This window comes from Phoxinus phoxinus (assembly GCF_949152265.1).
Source record: "Phoxinus phoxinus genome assembly, chromosome: 5".
Taxonomy (NCBI): domain Eukaryota; kingdom Metazoa; phylum Chordata; class Actinopteri; order Cypriniformes; family Leuciscidae; genus Phoxinus; species Phoxinus phoxinus.
Genome location: NC_136880.1, coordinates 36,038,030 through 36,062,123, shown reverse-complemented (window position 1 = coordinate 36,062,123; position 24,094 = coordinate 36,038,030). Strand labels below are relative to the sequence as shown.

The following is a 24,094-nucleotide window of genomic DNA, read 5'->3' as shown; positions in this document are numbered from 1 at the left end:
TACTAAACAGCATTTGAGTGTGTTGAAAGTTATAATATTATTCTGTTAGTATAGTTTGTATAGTGTTAGTTTGTTGGCTATACTATGAGACTAGCAGTAAGCTAGATCAACATTAGAATAACATACTGCAACATAATGCAAGTGGTTTTTGGATATTTTGATACAAAATTCTTTCATATTGTACCTTTTACATTCATCTCTATGTCAAGTGTTCAAGAGAAGAAATAATCTACATCATCAACTACATAATAATATGTAGCACTATAACCAGAGCACAGGACACATTTCAAACTATATACCGTCAGCCTGAGAAAAAAAAAATAATACAATATGTTCTCCACAGAGACAATAAATATGTAGCACGTGAAGTTCATGTGATTTATCAGTGATTTTTACGTCAGCCGCGTATCGCTCTCGGGCACAGCAGGGTCAGGAGAGCAGCTGCTCTCTCCAGTCCTGTTCTTAATGGATCTGGCAGAGACCTTGACGACAGTTGTAGTTCCCACAGTCTCAAGGCTTGATTTAGTTGAGAAAAAAATCCTCAAGCCACATCAACACCAACAGATCATGATAATGGAGAATTCAGCCCGTCTCGCTTCTTCTGCCCTGCTAACAAGCATAAAATAAATAGTGATAATATAAGTGTGTCAGACAGAAAGAAGAGGAAAGTGGTAGCAGGTGCAGGTATACAGCCACAGGCATGAAGGTTGTGTCGTGTGAGTGTGTGTGTATTTATAAGGGGGTGGGGAGTGAGCTTCGGGTTACCCTGAGGCACAAATGGGGGGAGAGAACAAGTGTGTGTGTGTGTGTGTGTGTGTGTGTGTGTGTGTGTGTGTGTGTGTGTGTGTGTGTGTTATCAGGTTGAGAAGGAGGGTATGTTACCTCCAAAAAAAGCCACCAGTGTCTTCCACACGTGTGAGGGGAGAGTGGGGGAAATCTGGGCATCAGTTCATTATCAACGAACATGGGAAAAGGGGTGAGTGTGTCTTTCTGTGGTGCTTCATCAATTATTCTGTCTGTCCTTTTCTCTCGCTGGGTTTTTTTCTCTCTCTCTCACAGATTGTTGTAAGTGTCGTGCACCCTTAAATAATGTATTGGTTTAGTATCACATGCATTTCTTCTGGATACATCAGGATTATGTGGGAATATGTTTCTGTGTGACTTAGAAAAGGAGATGTAGGATGAATCTCACAAAGAAATGTTGGGGTGATATGTCACAGCAAAATCGAAAGAAAAAATGAAATAATCATTTCCATTAAGAAAATAAATCCTGTTTTAAAACCATTAGGATTATTCGCATTATGACATTATTTTCATGACAATTAAGCTCATTTCATCCCCAAATTCTAATTAATGCAAAAATACTAATTTTTACTGTAGTACTACCCTTGTGAAAAAAAAGTGCACTTTAGTGTACTTTTATAAAGTGTACTTATTACACAAATAATATACTTTAAAAGTATACACTTAAGTGTGAATTAAATGCAATCTTTTGGGCGCACTTAATGCACATTAAGTATAATTAATTTCAAATTTATTACATATTAAGTTGAAATAAAATGCAATAAGTTGCCATTAAGAGTGATTTTTTGGAACAACTTAAGTGGGACTTTAATACAACTTTATATCTACTTTCATAATTGCTTCTAGTGTCTTTAAAATATACTTAAAGTGCACTACACAATATACTGACACGCAATTAATGTGAACTAAAATATACTTAAATGTCAGTTATAAATACACTTAAGTGTGAATTAAATGTATTGTTTTGGGCGCACTCAATGCACATTAAGTGTAATTAATTTCAAATGTATCACATATTAAGTTGAAATAAAATGCAATAAGTTGCCATTAAGAGTGATTTTTTGGAACAACTTAAGTGGGACTTTAATACAACTTTATATCTACTTTCATTACTGCTTCTAATGTCTTTAAAATATACTTTAAGTGCACTACACAATATACTGACACGCAATTAATGTGAACTAAAATATACTTTAATGTCAGTTAAAAATACACTTAAGTGTGAATTAAATGTATTGTTTTGGGCGCACTCAATGCACATTAAGTGTAATTAATTTCAAATGTATCACATATTAAGTTGAAATAAAATGCAATGAGTTGCCATTAAGAGTGATTTTTTGGAACAACTTAAGTGGGACTTTAATACAACTTTATATCTACTTTCATTACAGCTTCTAGTGTCTTTAAAATATACTTTAAGTGCACTACACAATATACTGACACGCAATTAATGTGAACTAAAATATACTTTAACGTAATATACATGTACATCGTCCGTTATATAATTAAATACATTTATAATTAAAAAAAATTATAATAAAGTTGTAATTTAGTACATTTCAAATTTTAATAAAAAAAAAAAATCTCTTAATAACCTAGTTACAATCAAAAGAAACACTATACATAAACACAAACAGTTACAACACTTTAACTCCTTTAGAAAGAGTCTGGAGGACAATGAAGCTTATATGCACAATCATTTTCTTCCTCAAATACCCTAAACATCACAGAAAACATTATGCATTTTTACATTTTCAGAAAACATTCTGTATGATATATAATATTGTTTTTGTTTCCATGTAATTTACTGGTACTACTACTTTTGGGGTAATTTGGTCCCCATAAAAAAAACACATACACATACACACACACACACACACGCACGCACACACACACACCTAATATTAACAAAGATGAATAAATACAGTAAATAAATTCTTCATTGTTAGTTCATTTTGGCTAATGTATAAACTAATGTTAGCAAATGAGACTTAATATTAAAGTAAAAATATTAAAGCTCTTAAACCTTTACTAGCACCAACAGAACCAAATGGTTTCTTCTAAAATCTTACTCAATTACAGTGAATGTAAGTTTGTCTAAAAACAAAAAACAAAACAAAATCTGAAGAACTCCAACGGCATAAAAACAAGAAAACCAAAATAGTTTGTCACCAAATGTTTTGAAGTTGTTGGAAAGTGCTGTTTATGTCTATGTCCCAGAAGCTCTCCAGAGTATATGTGAATGGAAATGTTCCAGAGAAGCAGGAAAGTCAGAAAAAATACCTTGAAGAAAGAAAACAAAAACAGAAGGAAAACAATTGTTTATAAAAACAGATCCAGTCCATTATTATATTTGGCTCAATTGAATGAAAGTGATAGATATACAGTTGCGCTTTAAAGTTATACACCTTGCAGTATCTGCAAAATGTTAATAATTATAATAATAAGAGGGATAACAAAAAATTGTGTTCTCTTTTTATTTAGTACTGCCCTGATGAAGCAGTTTATTCATTCCCCAATCAAATGTCAAAACATTTTCGTCATAGTTGTCGTCATTTAAAACTGGTTTTTATTTAGTTATCCTCTCGTTTTCGTCTGTGAAAAAATGTCGGTGACGAAAATAATGATACAAATTATTCGTCATTAGTAACATTGCAAGATGGCTGTGGATGAACACCAGTTGTTTGAAACAGCTTTGGCCGCTACAATGAACGAGTTAGACTTTTATCTAAAAGAGGAACCGAAGACGGTGCTCGAAACGTTCCTTTGCAAGAAGGATGTTTTTACTGTTTTGCCGGCAAAGACATTGCTGGCAAGAGTCTAATCTACCAGTTAGCTCCGCTGGTAGCTAGGCGTATGGGGCTTAGTTGTGATTGGTCGTACTAGTATTATCCAATTGCGTGCAGTGAGATTTTCAAATACATGCTTGGTGCCGCCCCTCGAGTTGGGTGATTTATATTACTCAATGCCAGACCCTTAATCTTTCGGATTTGGGTCTGGATTTCCAGGCTAGCAGTTCCTGGATGTTAAAGTTGAATTTACTGTCCAATTCGAACCACTGAATATGCGAAGCGGAAACATTTTTTTGACCGAAAATCACCTGTTAAATATTATAGGTTGTATTTTTAAACCATTTGAATATTTTTGAAGTAAAATATTAAAGGTGAATATGGATTATTGGATTTTTAATAATGAAAATGGGTTTGAAATGTTTTTAATCGAAATATTCACAGCTTAAATTTCAACCCAATGCAATCCCTAAAAATACAATGCATTAAAATGCAAGCATAGTTAATGCAATGCATTTTTTTTTTTTCAAGTAGTGCAATTCAACAGGCTTTTTTGTTTCAAAAACATTTGCCATTATTTTACTTCCATACCCAAGACCCATGCAAACGTTTCCTCATCTTGGCTTGTAAGTTTCAGCTTACCGTGCAAATCTTCATGAAGGATGTTCCTGTATTTACTGGTACCTCGGTTGACACAGCAATTCTGCGGCCCTCTTCCTTTGGTTTGATACCTGTAAAATATATGATGATTATAGGGGCATCTGTAAATGCACAGGTGGGAATTTATTACTTACAAATGGAGAAGATTTAAAGTATTTAAAAGCTATAGGGATAGTAAGTGACTTGATAGCAGTGTTTCAGCTTGATCAGGGTGTGCTGTCTGTGCAACAATTCATGACAAATTATGTAACGTTAACATCACCTTTCAATAAAGGCCTGTGATTCCACACCGCTTGCACTGTATCTCCAATCACAAATGAACTGATCCTGCAAAATGAACGTGTAACTCCAGATAAGCACAAAAAAATAACATATTCCAAAACAAATAGTAACTGAACAACTCACTCTTCAAATGCAAAAATAAAAAAATAATGCTACATTACAAGCATTATTTCTAGAGTGATATATTAAATATTTATGGTGGTTATAACATTGATTATATGTATTAAATGTATATAAATGTCTTCGAGTGTTACAATATTGGATCTGTATTTAGCAAATTTGTCATTTAGTAATGTTTAAATGATTTAAAAAGTCGGTTTAATTAAATTATATATTTTTTCAGCAGCCAAATTCGTCGAACACACCCACACGCGAAAATATTATGATGTAAGAAATTATTAGAATGCAATCATAGATAAATTATTGAAAAACTGATTAACAGTCTATTGCGTCTGTCTGCGATGAAAATAATGTAATGTGTTACACTCTCGCAATAACAACTGCCATGTTACGGTGAAAATGTTAAAATAAAGAAAGCATCAAGATATACTTACTTGACTCATTATTGCAGTATAACGTCTCATCTGTAATCAAACGTGGCGTTCTCTTCCTGATTGCGCAGCTTCAGTTTCCTTTCCTCACGAATCGCGATTACAGAAACATAACAGTGCATTTTTCAAACTCTAGTGAAGTAGTGCGTCATCGTGACGTAGTATTTCTGGCGCATGCGCATTAAATAAAGTTAATATATTTCATGCATGGTTATATTTCAGCTTTTTAATTTCTGTTCAAACTCATTGTGTTGTTAGACTCTGTAAGTTCACAAAACTTGATTCATTCACCTAACTAAAAGTCAATCATTTTTATAGTGTAGTGTAGTCTAATTTAAATTAAATGTATTTTAACTGAATTTAAATGCAATTTAATTTTGTTTAGATTTGTTTAACTTTGCTCACAACTAAATGTGTTTAATTTACTTAGATCAACATAATGATATTAAAAGTATTCTCTACACAGATGTAAAGTACAATACATTAATATTACATTAAGAACTCCTCTCATAAATTACATTTTATTGTCAAATATTATGTAGAAAACTGACACTTTTAATTGAGTTCATAGAGCAGAAGCTGGTGATAAAAATGTCAACAATAAGTTGTACTGGAGTATACTGTATAAACAAATGTATTGCAGTTTAGAGGAAAAATACATTTCAAGTGCATTAATGCACACAATATATTATAGACTAAACACATTTAAAATACATCAACAAAATAATTAGTAAACACACTTGAGTTGAAATTAAAAACAATTATTTTTTTCATATTTTCCATTAAAATTATTCTTTTATTTAGTATATTAGTCAATACATCAAAATAACTGTTTAAGTAACACTTAATTAGACATTATTACAACGTGCCTTTTTAAAACATGCACTTACGTGTGTTTAGAAATATTGTCATGAAAGTGTACTTACTTTAAGTTAAACTTAATTAGACATTATAACAAAGTGCATTTGTGAAAAGTGCACTTAAGTGTGTTAAGAAATATTGTGATGAAAGTGTACTTACTTTAAGTTAAACTTAATTAGACATTATAACAAAGTGCATTTGTAAAAAGTGCACTTAAGTGTGTTTATAAATATTGTGATGAAAGTGTACTTACTTTAAGTTAAACTTAATTAGACATTATAACAAAGTGCATTTGTAAAAAGTGCACTTAAGTGTGTTAAGAAATATTGTGATGAAAGTGTACTTTAAGTTAAACTTAATTAGACATTATAACAAAGTGCATTTGTGAAAAGTGCACTTAAGTGTGTTAAGAAATATTGTGATGAAAGTGTACTTACTTTAAGTTAAACTTAATTAGACATTATAACAAAGTGCATTTGTGAAAAGTGCACTTAAGTGTGTTAAGAAATATTGTGATGAAAGTGTACTTACTTTAAGTTAAACTTAATTAGACATTATTACAAAGTGCATTTGTAAAAAGTGCACTTAAGTGTGTTTATAAATATTGTGATGAAAGTGTACTTACTTTAAGTTAAACTTAATTAGACATTATTACAAAGTGCATTTGTAAAAAGTGCACTTAAGTGTGTTAAGAAATATTGTGATGAAAGTGTACTTACTTTAAGTTAAACTTAATTAGACATTATTACAAAGTGCATTTGTAAAAAGTGCACTTAAGTGTGTTAAGAAATATTGTGATGAAAGTGTACTTACTTTAAGTTACACTTAATTAGACATTATTACAAAGTGCATTTGAAAAAAGTGCACTTAAGTGTGTTAAGAAATATTGTCATTAAAGTGCATTCCCTTTAAGTACACTTAAGTGGTATTTCATTTGAACTATATTATATTATCTGCAAGTGCACTTTTCAAAAAGTATACTTTTATGATATTAAGCACAAAAAAGTACGCTTTCAATACAATTAAGCACACTTCTTTTTCACAAGGGTAGACAAATAAGAAAATGGATTTAAAAAAAGTTTAAATCTGAAATTCCATAAAACAAATGCTACCATTATGTTCTTCAAATGTACTTTTAATAATAATGGAAATATAGTTAAAAAAAAAAACATGTAAAATGTTTTAACACAAATAAAAGGAAAAATAATAATAATATTTTTTTTTATTAAAAAACAAATTGAATTTACAATTTAATAAATAACGATATAATATTAAAGTAGCATAAAAATAATGTTTTTCACATTGCTGTAATAAGAATGAAAGCTACTGTGAATTGAGGAAGGAGAATGAGCTTATAAGAGTCATAAAAATGTCACAATGCAAAAATGTTAATGGTTTGTTTTCTATAAAATTTCTTTTTCGTCTCATTTTGGGGTGAAAAATATGACCTGAACATTTCTTGACAGTTCTCGTGAGATTCGCTGTGGAAGCTGCATCTAATTTAAAATGTTTGTGAAATAATAAGTCGTTGTCGGTCTGACGTGTGTGATTATCTGAAAATGATTTTACAGATGTGATGCCCTCTGTAAGCTGGTTTTGCTCATAATGAGGGTGGGAGGTGTGATGGATTATGCTGGCTTACATTTGATTAGTATTAATATGAATTAATTCAGAGAAGAGGTCAGATTAAAGGTGTAATGAATGATCTTCTTTCTGTTCCACATGCTGATCTGTCTGTACACGTGCCAAGCACACACACACATACAGTCACAGCTGAGTGAGAGTGACAGGACCAGGTGATTTCCATGACACCCTGTTCCTATGTGTCAGCACACAGCACACATTTCCTGCCAAAGACGAGCACATTAGATGGTCCGTCATGCTCAAGCACACTCACGTGTTTGATAACACTGTCAAAGGCCTGTCATAGTTTCATATAGCGTGTCGTATGTAGTTTTAAAGACATAACTATGACCGGTTTCATACAGTAAAGTATTAATTTATGAATATTCAGCTGACTAATAACAAATATGTGCCAGCGTGATGCGATTACCCTTAGGAAAGAAAAATCTCAAATGAAATCACTTATTAATGGTGCACTTGTTTCCAGGAATATGTATAAATTATTTCTTAATCAGTATTTCCTCACCAAATGTGTGTGCATACATTCAAACGTTTAGGATTTGTGAGGTTTTGAAAGAAGTGCTTAACCAGGCTGTATTTATTCGATCAAAAATACAGTAAAAACGGTAATATTGTACAATATTGACCTATTTTCTATGTTAATATATTTAACAATTTACTTTGTTCCTGTGATGACAAAGCTGACTTTTCAGCATCATTACTGCAGTCTTCAGTGTCACATGATCTGTTTTTCTATTTTTACTTGCAAGGAATGAAACATGAATGAAACAACTGAGAAATCTCATAATCTACGAAAAGTGCAATCTCTGAGTAATATAATTTTATTCTCTTCCTCTCTCTCTGTCTCTGTCTCAGTACGGACATGAAAGCAGCCCCGAGGTTGCTCCAACGGTAGGAAAGAGAAAGATGAAAGATCAAGCTTTAGATGAGCTGAAGAAAGAGGTGTCACTGGTAAGAAGTTATTATTTCTTGTTCAGGGATATACATGAAAAAAGACAGAGTGTGTGAGCAAGCAGGTGAGAGAGTGTAAGAGATCATAATTACAAATCAAACAATGAAATCGTCTCTGAAAGAATGTGAAACGTCTTGACGGTTCAGCTAATTGGCAAACATGAAATGTATTATGTCTGATGCTCTTGTGTGTGTGTGTTTCTACAGGATGATCATAAGCTGTCTCTAGATGAGCTCAGCATTCGTTATGGAGTTGACCTTGCCAAAGTGAGTCATCTTGACTTTCACCTTCGACATTTACAACAAGGAATCGGATATTTTTCTGATCGCGATGACATTTTACTCACCGGCACATTCAAGCAGCGTAGCCACGACCAACTAAACAAGGCTTTGAAAGATATAGCGAGATATTATTTAGTGATATCAATTGGGAAAAACAGCTTTAGTTAAAAAAATATATAAAATGTGAAACCATTTTCTGATATTTTTGATACAGCATTTATCCTATTTCTGGGAGCTTTTATATTCAAATTGATATTATATTATATTGAGCTTTTATATTTAAATTGATATATTATATTATATTATATTATATTATATTATTATAACCCAGAGTGTAATTCCCAAAAGCATTGTAAGCCCAAGTAGATCATGGAAACCAACTCTTTACAATTGACTTGGACGTAGGCTACTTTTTTATTTTTATTTTCATGTTATCACTGTGAAGCTGCTTTGATACAATCTGTATTGTAAAAAGCGCTATATAAATAATGGTGACAATGCTTTTGCGAAAAGCTGCCTTGGTCTCTCAGCTTGACCTGCTGACATGTGCCAAAACCCCTTCTAAAACCACCATGCTGGTGGCCACCTAAGCCCAGTAAACCAATTTACTGGTTTAAGCTGTATTGTTTAGCAGTGAGTTGCTGCTGGGAATCTTGAGTAACTCTGTCTCCATCCCACCAGGGTCTGACCCATAAGAGAGCGATAGAAATTCTGGCCCGCGACGGTCCGAATGCACTGACCCCGCCGCCCACCACACCAGAATGGGTGAAGTTCTGTAAGCAGCTGTTTGGAGGATTCTCCATCCTGCTCTGGATCGGTGCCCTCCTCTGCTTTCTTGCCTACAGTATTCAGGCGGCCACTGAGGACGAGCCTGTCAATGACAATGTGAGTGCACTTACCATCCAGCCAATGAGACGGCTTGTCCACCTTATTTTTAATGTAAGAGCAGGCGCAGCCATTTGTAAATTGAATGTGTCTGGCTTCCGGTGTCATCCGCTTCCAGTTATTTCTAGCTGTACAAAATAGCTTGTTATGCTGCTTGATATTACAAACTAGTATTTATTACCATATTATTTTAATGTATTGTCATATTTATAAACACACTGGTTTGTAGCGCAAATTGTTTAACCGTTTCCTGCGCTGTTATTCTGCTAGTTATTTACCTAACCGCTAATGAATCAGAAGTCTTGCACATTCATAGAAAATGGCTTACTTCCGCATTGCAAAATAAGGAGGATTGTTGTGAGATGTGGCCTTCTCCAGACACAGTGACTTTTGTTCCTGTAAGGCACAGGTTAAATCTGGGTGCACATTGAGTCCCTATCCTGTTGGTAAATCTTTCTAAATGTTATTTGAGTTTGTTCTAGGTGACGCGTCCTGTAGCTTTGTGCATTTAAAAACAATTCTTCAACTAGTTGGGAGATAATTAATATATTGCACAAATCCGAAAGAAGCCTCATTATGAGGAGATGGTGGTAACACTTAATACAATTTTCAAACTAATATAATTCACAATAAATAAAGTACCAATGTTTATCTCTAATTCCTGTGCGAGTTCCTTTTTTACAAATCTCGAAGTTTTCTAAAATCCGTATTTAAGCCGATTATAACATTGAATCTCAAAAATTAGTTAAATTGGCCTCACTCCACTAGAGGGGAATTAAAACCTGCAGTTTACATTTTTGGCTACTGAGGTGGATACATTGCTTTTAGCTCCGGTGTCCCATATCCAGTATGATGAATGAGTCCAAGTTTGTAGACTGAGCTCCCAGCTGCTTGTGGGATAGTTTAGGGTCAGTGATAAATGAAAACGTGAAGTTAAGGATCATTTAACTGTGTTTGCTCTTTTACACCGTGATTTCTGCACGTTCCCATTCTAAACTGTTTTGTTTAAGGGTTATGACAAGGTGTGTATGTGTTTAAAATGGTCTGACTGTGCTGTTCTTTTGCAGTGAGTCTATTGTTCATGTAAAGATGGTTAAAGTATGGTAACCTTTGTGACTGTTGGGCATATATCTCTATATTGAAACTCCCTGGGAGTTTTTCAAACACTAAAGTTGCCAAGTGGATTTCAGGGTAAAGACCCCAGAAATTGCATAAATTAAACAAACTGCAAGATGTCAATAGCTCTTCATAAGACTGTTTGCTTGTACACCAGTTGTGTTTTTTTAACTATAGCATATGTGACCTTGGACCACAAAACCAGTCACATGGGTAAATTTTTTGAAATTGAGATTTATACATCATCTGAAAGCCGAATAAACAATCTTTCCATTGATTTATGGTTTGTTAGGATAGGACAATATCTGGCCGAGATACAACTATTTGAACATCTGGAATCTGAGGGTGCAAAAAAATCGAAACATTGGAAAAGTACTGATAGAGTCTTAAACCTCATGTAGTTTTGAACCCCCTGACCCTTGACTTGTGTTTCGCTCTCTCCGTTTACTGCAGCTGTATCTGGGTGTGGTTTTAGCTGCTGTGGTCATCATAACCGGCTGCTTCTCATATTATCAAGAAGCCAAAAGTTCCCGGATCATGGAGTCTTTCAGAAACATGGTGCCTCAGGTCAGTGTGATAACAGTAGCAGATTGCTTTGGATGAAAGGGTCCGCAAAATGAATGCATGTAAATGATACCAAATCCCAAACGGAAACCATTATGAGCAATATTTTATATGATTTACATAAATCCATGTAAATCCCTTTCAACATTTAAAAGCCCAATGTATGATTTATATAAATGAATGTAAATCCTTCTTAACTTATGAAAGGAACCACATGCCAATGCCACCACCCCCTCTTTCAGATTTAGCTTTGTTGGCATATTGGTTACAATATTGCCACAGATTATAATAAGCTACAGAAAATAAATACGGTGAAGTAAAGAAATATAGGATATCTTATATAATGTATAAGATAGGGACATGATAAAGGCAAAGATGGAAAAAAATCTGATTTACTTCTTACATTCACAAAAGTTCTTTATTGTTTTTATTTTATTTTATTATTACATTTTAAAAAATGAAATTCGGTGTAAAATAAAAGGAAGCACAATAAATAGACTAAAATGGTCATTTAAAAAGTCAATATGGTAGAAAACCACACATATTGATCCCCAAAAGTGATATAAAATCTATAAACAAACACACACACACACATACAGGTGGAACTCAAAAAATTAGAATATCATGCAAAAGTTAATTTATTTCAGTAATTCAACTTAAAAGGTGAAGCTAAAATATTCTATAGACTCATTACATGCAAAGTGAGATATTTCAAGCCTTTATTTGTTATAATTTTGATGATTATGGCTTACAGCTTATGAAAACCCCAAATTCTAATTTAGAATATTGTGAAAAGGTCTTCATAGCTGTAAGCCATAATCATCAAAATTATAACAAATAAAGGCTTGAAATATCTCACTTTGCATGTAATGAGTCTATAGAATTATATAATTAGCTTCAAGTTGAATTACTGAAATAAATGAACTTTTGCAAGATATTCTAATTTTTCGCGTTTCACGTGTACATTCATGAATGCATGAACGTCCGTAATTGATAGTGTAGGTTGCATACAGTGTTGCAAACTCTGTTCTGTAATACTCGCTGCTATAGGCCTCTCCCTAAATTAATAGTTTTTCTGTAACATCATGTTTGAGGAACTTTACAATTGACTTTTTCTTCCAGCAAGCTCTGGTGATCCGTGAAGGGGAGATGTTTCAGATTAATGCAGAGGAAGTGGTTCAGGGAGACCTGGTGGAGATCAAGGGCGGAGACAGAATCCCAGCAGACCTTCGGATCGTCTCTTCCAGTGGCTGCAAGGTAGAGAGAGGGCAAGTGACGTGGACGGATATTAGGGGAAAGATCTCAGATCTGCGATCAGCTTTGTTTATCAGCCTGTAGTCTTAGAAAGAAGCCTGAGATCACAATGAGAACATCTTTTCTGCCTTTCTTAGGTGGATAACTCGTCTCTAACTGGAGAGTCAGAACCTCAGACGCGTTCTCCTGAGTTCACGCATGAAAACCCACTGGAGACCAGAAACATCAGCTTCTTCTCCACCAACTGTGTGGAAGGTCAGATCTTCATTCATTATTTATTCATTCATTCATTAAATATTGTCATTATTGTGTTCGTTTGTTTGTTCCTTTCTGCGTTCATTCACTCACTCAGGTATTCATTATTTGATTTAATCACTTGTTCATTCATTTGTTTATTCCTCACTCACGCATCTAATTTTTGATAATTTCATTCCATCTTTGATTCATTCATTCAACACTGCTTTCTCTTACTTTCACACATTTATTGGATCATTTGTGTGTATGTGCAGGTACAGCCCACGGCATAGTGATCAATACAGGCGATCATACAGTGATGGGCCGCATTGCGACTTTGGCGTCCGGTCTGGAGGTGGGTCAGACGCCCATCAACAGGGAAATCGAGCACTTCATTCAAATCATCACGGGCGTGGCCATCTTTCTGGGCGTGTCGTTCTTCGTCCTGTCCCTTGTTCTGGGCTACTCCTGGTTGGAGGCCGTCATCTTCCTCATCGGCATCATTGTTGCCAATGTCCCTGAGGGACTGCTGGCTACTGTCACGGTGAGACACACATAAACACGTGTTATGATATTCATATCAACTTCCGTTCAAAGGTTTGGGTTTAAGAAATGAAAAGTTACAAAAGATTTTATGTCCAAATAAACGGAGCAATTCCAATAGGGTCCTTACACCATTGGTGCTGTTCTTTTGATCTTTCTATTCATCAAAGATTCCTGAAATAAAATGCATCACAGTTTCCACAAAAATATTAAGCAGCACAACTTTTTTTCAACATTGATAATAACAAGAAAAGAAGAGTAATGATGCTGAAAATTCAGCATTGCCATCACAGGAATAAATTACATTTGAAAATACATTTAAATAGAAAACAGTTATTTTAAATTTCACAATATTACTGTTTTACTGTGTTGATTGATCAAATGAATACAGCCTTCATAAGCATTAGAGACTTATTTTAATTAAGCCCAAACTTTTGAATGGTAGTCTATACACTTACAGTACATTCTGAGGCTTTTATCCTTCTCTCTTTGTATGACTCCTTCCGCTATTATTTTAATAAATCCTCAAAACAAAGGCATAAAAGGCATAAAGACCATAAAACATTATTGTCTTTTAGAACTTCTATTTTAGCTCCATACAATCTCTCGCAGGTATGTTTGACTCTGACTGCTAAGCGTATGGCTCGCAAAAACTGTCTGGTGAAGAATCTAGAAGCCGTGGAGACTCTGGGCTCCACCTCCACCATCTGCTCGGATAAAACTGGAACCCTCACTCAGAACCGGATGACTGTAGCTCACATGTGGTTTGACAATCAGATCCACGAGGCCGACACCACCGAGGACCAATCAGGTTAGAATGCTTTGAGGTCCACAGATCAAACATGTGAACATTGACATTATTAGGTCACATTGTGTCTAAAATAATGCTCCAAAACGTCAAAAAACACCATAAAAGTAGTCCAAGTATTCTAAAGTCATACGATTTAATTTAAGTCTTTGTTCACTGAAAAACTTCTGCCTTAGTTTTTATTAGCGTTTTACTTTTTAGAGTGGTCCAATTTGTGAACGAATCATTCTTTTGAGTCAGTGAATCAGTTAATTCAGTTCATAAAACCAGTGTGAATGATTCGTTCATGAATTTTGGACTGAATTCGGTTCTGGAGATCAACTCCTCAAATCAATCCAGTTGCAGTGGTTATCGGCTCATTAGAGAGGAAGATTTTCAATGCATAACAAATCATTTCCAGTCTGTTCCTCACATAGATCTAATACAAATATGATTTGACTGGTTGTGTCAGGATCTACAGTATACATCATATTCACTTTCATTGTGGACAGAAAAAATCGTTTTTCTTGCCTGAGCGTAGGACAAACTATAAATATTCATAATACTTTAGAGACAATGTCCCTGTAATTAGCATACGTTAGGTCACCTTAGATGAAAAGTACTGCTAAATAGAACATTTAGAGGGAGAATTCTCCTCTTGATGTGTTCATATATCTGTTTGAGCACACTTAACCAAATCTTTTCTTTCTCCTGTTTGTGTGTGTGTGTGTAGGTTCTTGTTTTGATAAAAGCTCTCCCACTTGGTTCTCTCTGTCTCGAGTGGCAGGGATTTGTAACCGTGCTGTTTTCATGCCGGGACAAGAGGAGATTCCTGTGCGCAAGGTAATACACAACACATACACAACCATTACCGACCCCAGACTTTTGAAAAGTAGTGTACATCGACTACATTTGTGTGTAACACTTATACACAAATATGAATCATAAATAAGATAAGGGATTGTGTTCTATTGTTGTTTGGTTTGTGACGCAGTGAGTTTCTGTGTGTTTGCAGAGGGACACAGCTGGTGACGCGTCAGAGTCCGCTCTCTTAAAGTGTATTGAGCTCTCGTCCGGTAGTGTTCAGATTCTCAGAGAGAACAACCATAAAGTGGCAGAAATCCCATTCAACTCAACTAACAAATACCAGGTTCACCTACAGGAAACACACACCCAAAGCTGTAAAGATCTTATAGAAACAAATCATGTCGATGTTATACAGATATTGATTTGAGTAATAAATAATCCCCATCTCTCTCTCTCTCTCACTCTCTCTCAGCTGTCTATTCACGAGATGGAGGAGAGTCCCACTGGACACCTGCTGGTGATGAAAGGAGCTCCAGAGAGGATTCTGGACAGGTAGTTAATACCAGACCTCGATGCAGTGAATCCATATATAAACACATAAATAAGAAGAATCAATAGCTGTGATTAATGATGAGACAACGTAATTTTTATTGATTAATAATAGCTTTAACTATACTATAATACTATAATAATATATTAATTATTCTAAAATAGCACTGGATAATTGCAACAAACAAACATTAATCAATAACTTTAATTATTGATGATGATACATTATAAAACTTATTTCTGATTACTAGCTGTAAGTATTGTTGATCCATCAAAATTCCATAGCTGTGATTAATATCTGTAATTATTGACAGTAATTCTTATCTTTAATCAATAGCTGTGATTATTGGGTGATTGTTCATACAGGTGCAGTTCCATAATGATCAATGGACAGGAAATCCCAATGGACGATGACTGGAAGGATGCGTTTCAGGGAGCGTATATGGAGCTGGGCGGACTGGGCGAGAGGGTTCTGGGTAAGTCCTTCCTTCCTTCCTTCCTTCCTTCCTTCCTTCCTTCCTTCCTTCCTTCCTTCCTTCCTTCCTTCCTTCCTTCCTTCAGTCCTTCCTTCCTTCAGTCCTTCCTTCCTTCATTCCTTCCTTCCTTCCTTCCTTCCTTCCTTCAGTCCTTCCTTCATTCCTTCCTTCCTTCCTTCCTTCCTTCCTTCCTTCCTTCCTTCCTTCCTTCCTTCAGTCCTTCCTTCCTTCATTCCTTCCTTCCTTCCTTCATTCCTTCCTTCCTTCCTTCCTTCCTTCAGTTCTTCCTTCATTCCTTCCTTCATTCCTTCCTTCCTTCCTTCCTTCCTTCCTTCCTTCCTTCCTTCCTTCCTTCCTTCATTCCTTCCTTCCTTCAGTCCTTCCTTCATTCCTTCCTTCCTTCATTCTTTCAGTCCTTCCTTCCTTCCTTCATTCCTTCCTTCCTTCCTTCCTTCCTTCAGTCCTTCCTTCATTCCTTCCTTCCTTCAGTCCTTCATTCCTTCCTCCCTTCCTTCCTTCCTTCCTTCATTCCTTCAGTCCTTCCTTCATTCCTTCCTTCCTTCCTTCCTTCCTTCCTTCCTTCCTTCCTTTCTTCCTTTCTTGTCTCTTCCTTCCTTCCTTCCTTCCTTCCTTCCTTCCTTCCTTCCTTCCTTCCTTCCTTCCTTAATTTCCTCTTTCTGTCCTTCATTAATTTCCTCCTTCCTTCATATTTTAATTCTCTACTCTCTCTCTCTCCTTTAGGATTCTGCCAACTGTTACTCTCTCCCTCACAGTTTCCGAGGGGATTTGCGTTTGATTGTGACGAGGTGAATTTCCCGGACAACCAGCTCTGTTTCCTCGGCTTAATCTCCATGATCGATCCGCCCCGAGCCGCAGTGCCAGATGCTGTGGGCAAATGCCGCTCAGCTGGCATTAAGGTATCCATTTATAGGTTCCATCCATCCATCCATTCATTGACAGTGTTTTGTGTCCAAGGTCAAAGGTGACCGAAATCCATTTTTACAGGTTATCATGGTAACTGGTGACCATCCTATAACTGCCAAAGCCATTGCTAAAGGTGTCGGCATCATCTCTGAGGGCAACGAGACTGTGGAGGATATCGCTGAGAGACTTAATATACCACTGAGCCAAGTCAATCCAAGGTCTGTGTGTGTGAATCTGTCTCTGTTGAGTGTTTGTTTGAGAGTCTAGGTTACTCCGTGCGTGTAAACTAAATCTAGCTGAATGGGTTTTATCCGCTTTTATTGCTTCTCCACAGATAACGAAAATGGGCACTGTTCTGTGTGCGTGTGTGTGTGCGTTTCAGAGACGCCAAGGCCTGTGTGATTCACGGTTCAGACTTGAAGGACATGAGCTCTGAGTATCTGGATGATATTCTGAGGTACCACACAGAGATTGTGTTTGCTCGCACTTCACCTCAACAAAAACTCATCATCGTGGAGGGCTGCCAGAGACAGGTGTGTGTGTGTGTGAATGTTAAAATATCACACACTAGAGGTCTTGCACGATAAATCTCACCAAATGCAAGCGGTATTGAAATATCAGATCTTTGAAAGTTTCTGGTTACATTAATGGCCCTGATAGACTTCAAGCGAAATAGAAGAACGAACTGATGCGACTGTCATTTCGAACTTTCAACATATTTTCAATCATACCACGTATTTATTTCTTTGTGTGAAACTTTTTAATGTGGAAAAAGGACTGAGTGCACCTTTAATTGAATTCAATTCACAGTTATTTGTATAGCGCTTTTCACAAAACATATCGTTTCAAAGCAGCTTTACAGAAAATGCATGTGTCAACATTACAATTTAGAATAATCTGTTATCAGAGGTGACCAAGTTATGCATTTCAGAAATGTACATATACAAATCACGCAGATACTGTAGCTAACATCATGTATTAATTTAAGTCAGAAAAAATGAGCTTGTTGAAGTAATTATTACAAGTTTTGAACATGTAGCATTGGTGCACGTTGATTCAGAGTTTGCCTCATCTGAAATCCTTGCAGGAGTTGGCACCGTCTCTTCACAGGTGTTGGGTCATCTGAAGTCTTCATAAGAGGCTGGATCCAAACTGGAGTTGGCGTAGTTAGCTACCTTGGGATGGGCATCCCGTGATAAAACAGAAAAGCAGATGGAAAGTAATTTGCGTAGCTGCTATTTATAACTTCTCAAACAAAGATAATCATGCTTTTGATCTGAGAACGAGATTATGAGGTGTAGTATGTGAATGCTTGGCTAAAACTGGGAGAATATGTACCAAAACTGAGCCCTGAACATCATCAGGAAGGCTATTCCAGAGTTTAGGAGCCAAATGTGAAAACGTTCTCCCTCCTTTAGTGGACTTCCATATCCTAGGTACTACCAGAAGTCCAGAGTTTTGCGACCTTAAAGAGCGTGATGGATTGTTGGGCGATAGAAGATCAGTTTAATACACAGGAGCTAAAGTGTTTAGGGCCTTATAAGGTCAATAGCAATACTTTGTAATTGATAGGTAACTTAATTGGTAACCAGTGTGGAGATGATAAAATTGGTGTTATATGATTTTTTTTTTTTGACCTGGTAAGAAACTCCAGCAGCTGAAAGCTTGTTTATTGGGGATGCAGGACAACCAGCTAATGCATTACAGTAATCCCATCTAGAGGTCATGAATGCATGCTTTTCTTCATCAGAACTAGCAACTAAATAACAACCAAAATTATTATTTGTCTTCGTTTTGTTTGAAACAAACCTACTATATACATCACATTATCACATATACTCATAAACTAACTCTACATCAAATTATTAAATATACTCATTCCATACATAACGTACAAGTACGCTACTGGTCAGTGGAGTTGACACTGAGCTGACCAAACACAGCATAAAGCCTTTATTTTTGTAAGAAATTAATAGTTTTATTCAGCAAGGATGCATTACATTGATCTAAAGTGACTGTAAAGATATTCTGAATTCTGAAGGATCGCGTAACAGTGAAGACGAGGTAATGATGCTGAAAATTCAGCTTTGACATCACTGGAATAAATTACATTTAAAATACATTAAAATAGAAAACAGATCAAATATGCAGCCTTGGTGAGCATAAGAGACTTATTTTAAATAAAAATAAAAAAACATAAAAAATCATACCGACCTATTAACATAAGTGTGCACTTAATATCTTCCTTCAGACTGGCTGACAGACTTCTTGACTCCAACTCTGATTGTCTGACTGGTCTTTGATTTTGAATGGCTGAAAGCTCTTTCTTTGTTTCTGATTGGCTGACTGATCTTTTTCTCTGATTCTGATTGGCAGGGTGCTATAGTGGCAGTGACAGGTGATGGGGTGAATGACTCTCCTGCTCTGAAGAAGGCTGACATTGGCGTTGCCATGGGAATCTCAGGCTCAGACGTTTCCAAGCAAGCTGCTGACATGATCCTGCTGGACGACAACTTTGCCTCAATTGTTACAGGAGTGGAAGAGGGTAAGAGAGAGAAGGAATATTAAGAATAAGTAATGTTTTAGAGATAACAAATTTCAGAAGTGCTATACTGGCCTGACTGTTTTACACAATCATCAATACAAAAATAAAATCATTTCATTAAATTAAAACCTGCGTTTTAGGTCGTCTGATCTTTGATAACCTGAAGAAGTCAATTGCGTACACGCTGACCAGTAACATCCCAGAGATTACACCCTTCCTGCTTTTCATCATCGCCAGTGTGCCACTGCCCCTGGGCACCGTCACCATCCTCTGCATTGACCTTGGCACTGACATGGTGAGATGTGCACACTCACACATGTGTGCATCCATTCAGTCTTACTTCCAATTCCTGTCAAGTGTAATACTAACCTCGGGCACCATACACCAGACCATCTCAAACACACACGCACGTACACACACACACACGCGCACACACACACACAAGCATTTTTGTCATCACCGTCATCATTTTCTCTCTCTCTCTCTCTCTCTCTCTCTCTCTCTCTCTCTCTCTCTCTCTCTCTCTCTCTCTCTCTCTCTCTCTCTCTCTCTCTCTCAGGTCCCTGCAATCTCTCTAGCGTATGAGTCGGCAGAGAGTGACATTATGAAGCGTCAGCCCCGAAACCCCAAAACTGACAAGCTGGTGAATGAGAGGCTCATCAGCATGGCTTACGGACAAATCGGTTAGCCTCAAGTGCCCTTGCACACAGATATCAGCGAACGCACACACATGGCCTTTATAACTTAATTCTTGTCAACTTTGTAGTCCGTGAAGAATTTATTTGTGCAAACAAATGAACATTAGAGGCATCATGCACCTATTTTTTGATGGGTAACTGGGCTCACTTGGCTCCCTAGGCAAGACATGACCAAAGCAAGCACTACTTAGTACTTCATTTTATGGGTGTAATATGAGCTAGTGTATTTCTTTCTGCAGTAAGTGCAAAAACATTTTTACCCTCAATAATCAACTTATTTTTTTTATAGAAAATATAGGCCCGGTTTCACAGACAGGGCTTAGATTAAGCCAGGATGAGGCCTTAGTTCAATCAGGGTATTTAAGTAACTTTTATAAACATGCCTAAGAGATAAAATACATTACTGGTGTACATCTTGAGACAAAACAATGGCACGGACTTATTTTAAGATATGTCAGTTCAAGTTGCTTTCAGTTCAGACAGCTCACACATGCAATTATGTCTGGGACTATAGGCTTAAGCCTTGTTTGTGAAACCGGCCAAAATTGTTTTTTGCATAATAAGTGTCATTAAAAAAACACTTTGGAAATCTGAGGGGGGTGAATAGACCTCATGCTTCTGATGAATATTGTGAATAAAATGCCTTTTCATGCTCTGCTGGGATAAAAGTCATTACATGTGTTTGTGTACTCGTTTATCTTTTGTGTGTGTTTAGGTATGATCCAGGCGCTGGGAGGATTCTTCACCTATTTTGTGATCCTGGCTGAGAATGGTTTTCAGCCGCATACACTGCTGGGAATCCGACTGGATTGGGATGATCGTGCAGTTAATGACCTGGAGGACACCTATGGACAGCAATGGGTGAATTTACACACACACACACACACAGATTTTTTATCCTCACCAAAGCAAAGTTCAGTAAAAACAATAATATTGTGAAATATTGTTACACTTTCAAATAACTGTTTTCTATTTTAATATATTTTTTAATGTAATTTATTCCTGTGATGCACACAATCCTAAATCATTCTAATATGCTGATTTGCTGCTCAAGAAACATTTCTTATTATTTTTTATTTTAAAAACATTTGTACTACCTAACATTTTTGTGGAAACCATGTTTTTCAGGAATATTAAATGTAGAATGTTAAAAATAACTATTTATTTTTTGTAACAATGTAAATGACTATCACTGTCACTTGATAAATTTAACGATATATATACAATTATATATATATATAGTGTGTGTATATATACAGTGTATGTATATATATATATATATATATATATATATAGGCTATATATATATATATATATATATATATATATATATATATATATATATATATATTACAATTACAAAACATGATCATATATTATATGCAGAATGTTTACAAATGTTATCAAATGTGTGTATTTCATTATGTGTCTATTTAAATATGTATGTTACAGACTTACGAGCAGCGTAAGGTTGTCGAGTTCACCTGTCACACCTCGTTCTTCGTCAGCATAGTCGTGGTGCAGTGGGCCGACCTCGTCATCTGCAAGACGCGCAGGAACTCCGTCTTCCAACAGGGCATGAAGTCAGTATTGTGTGTGTTTGTGAGTGAGTGCATTGAGGAGTGTGATATTTGCATACATCCCTGTTAAATGCTATTCTCCGACCTGTGCTCTTATAGCAATCGGATTCTCATTTTTGGAATGTTTGCTGAGACGGCTCTGGCAGCCTTCCTGTCCTACTGCCCCGGCATGGACATTGCCCTGAGGATGTACCCACTCAAGTAAGGGACACACACACACACACACACACACACACACTCTTCTGCTCTATAGAACAGCTTGTTTTTTTGCTCCTCCTTTCCTCACCTTTTCTTTTCTCTTTTTCCTATTTCTTTTGCAGGATTATGTGGTGGTTCTGTGCTTTCCCGTACAGTCTGCTAATCTTTGTGTATGATGAGATCCGTAAATTAATCTTGCGCAGGAATCCGGGAGGTGAGCACAGATGTTTACAAAGAACATTTCTGAGAACTCTCATAACAACCCACATTTGTAACCCAAATTTGTTCCCAAGTGAATGCACCATTTCTACTTTGTTGTCTCCCTGTTTAAATGATGCATTCTGTAGGTATACTAGGCAAATATAAAAACTCTATATTTATGAATAAAACCTTAGTACTTAAACTGATGCATATTAAATATGGCACATATAATGTTTGCCACTACTAATCAAATTCAAGGTTCAAGAAACAATATAGCAGTATAACAAAGAGTCTGTTGAGCCTAGTAATTGAAACCATGAATAGAGCTTTTTTTAATTATTTTTATTAATTTAATTATTTTGCTCTCTCTGTCTTTCATTTGCAGGCTGGGTGGAAAGAGAGACCTACTATTAACAGGAATATGCAATCTTTGTGCATGACCGCCTCTCTCTCTCTGTGTGTATCTGTCCATGTAAAAAATATGAAGAAGGTTAATGAGACAAATGAAGAATCAGACAATCATGTGACATTTATCATGTAAGACTGAATGTGTGTGTCTGTATGTGCATATGTGGGTACATGCACTCACATAATTTGTTTACATGATGTATCCTGAATACTGTATCATTAACCTCAATAATTTGATGTTTTAATAGCCAGCTAGGGTTCAAGATCATAACATTTCTACTGAATTGATTTTTGCTGTGCATTTATAACTTTTAGGCTGGTTATAAGCTTTCTTTTAGAGTTAATTTTCACTTGAAGAAACTGTGAAGTATAGTACATACATTCAAATATTTCACATTTTAATGTAGGGTACTACATTTATGAAAAAGCTCATTGGTGCCAATTTAATGCAAATGTATTAGAATTGTATTGTAATATTACTATAGCCTACTTATAATTCTATGCTTCTATTCAAATACTTGTAAGAAATATAGCCTAAAAATAAAATTCAACAAAACGTTGTGTGGATCTCTGATGTTTGACTTTTTAAGATGAAATAAAAAAATGGTTGAATATAACTTTCTTCTCGACTATTATTATTAAAAACGACTGTAAATATAAACGAGAATACAATTTTAAATAGGCTAACCGACTGACTGTACAATGTTATCGCATTGACCCATAGACAGTATATAGGAGCATTGACCTTGCATACACTCTAAAAAATGCTGGGTTCTTTTAACCCAATTTTGGGTCAAATATGGACAAAAAATTGGGTTACATTTTTAAAATGCATCCAACCAACGTTTAGATTTGTCCATATTTGACCCAAAATTGGGTTAAAATAAATGTTTTTTTTTTATTATTATTATTTCCAGAATTATACATGAAAAAAAAAAGTAGGCCTAGATACAAATGTGTAACATATAATGTTCTAAATGATTCCAAAGCATCATAAGATGTAAGGAACATTAAAGTCACAATCATATCAAAGATATTACAGAACATTCGATTTACATATTAAGGAAAAAAAGAAAAGAAAACATAAAAGAAAGGAGGTATACGTGTATAATTAAAGTAAGTAAGAGGAATTTAATTCTTTGTAGATGTCCATAGTTCTGGTTGCTTTGCGGTTTGAAAGTCCTTGCAGTGCTTCAAAGTAAATCTTCATGTCGGCCTTATCCTTTCAGACCATTTACATTTATGTATGTAAAACTTACCAAGTAATAAGATAAGATTTAACATAAAAACGTGACTCTTGTCCATATCTTTTTTGTCATAATAAAAAAAACATCCCTTTTCTCTATGAGAATTTTAATTCCACTTAACATTAAATAAATATTCCACGTCAATCCAAAATAATTTCACATACATACATTCAAAGAAAAGATGTAAAATAGTTTCAGTATCCTTTTTACAAAATAGACAGGATTCAGAAAGGTCATTTCTATATCTTTTTAGG

The 24,094-nt window shown here is 35.5% G+C and overlaps 1 protein-coding gene and 1 long non-coding RNA gene across 2 annotated transcripts; one reads left to right on the top strand and one right to left on the bottom strand.

Moving 5' to 3' along the window:
• The first annotated feature begins 784 nt into the window (after positions 1–784).
• On the top strand, positions 785–23,210 carry atp1a2a (ATPase Na+/K+ transporting subunit alpha 2a). The gene is made up of 24 exons (XM_079613859.1): positions 785–976; positions 8,447–8,542; positions 8,750–8,809; positions 9,506–9,709; positions 11,279–11,392; positions 12,512–12,646; positions 12,781–12,898; positions 13,153–13,421; positions 14,033–14,231; positions 14,941–15,050; positions 15,223–15,357; positions 15,487–15,566; positions 15,930–16,039; positions 16,781–16,956; positions 17,045–17,181; positions 17,346–17,496; positions 19,340–19,508; positions 19,649–19,803; positions 20,068–20,191; positions 20,922–21,067; positions 21,659–21,789; positions 21,886–21,987; positions 22,107–22,198; positions 22,571–23,210. The coding sequence occupies exons 1-24, from the start codon at positions 965–967 to the stop codon at positions 22,597–22,599; spliced, it is 3,054 nt and encodes a 1,017-aa protein (XP_079469985.1). The 5' UTR covers positions 785–964; the 3' UTR covers positions 22,600–23,210.
• On the bottom strand, positions 2,254–5,211 carry LOC306999343. Its single transcript, XR_013797827.1, has 4 exons — positions 5,090–5,211; positions 4,516–4,580; positions 4,236–4,324; positions 2,254–3,087 (listed from the first exon to the last, which is right to left on the bottom strand). It is a non-coding gene; the product is annotated as an uncharacterized lncRNA (long non-coding RNA).
• Positions 23,211–24,094: the final 884 nt, after the last annotated feature.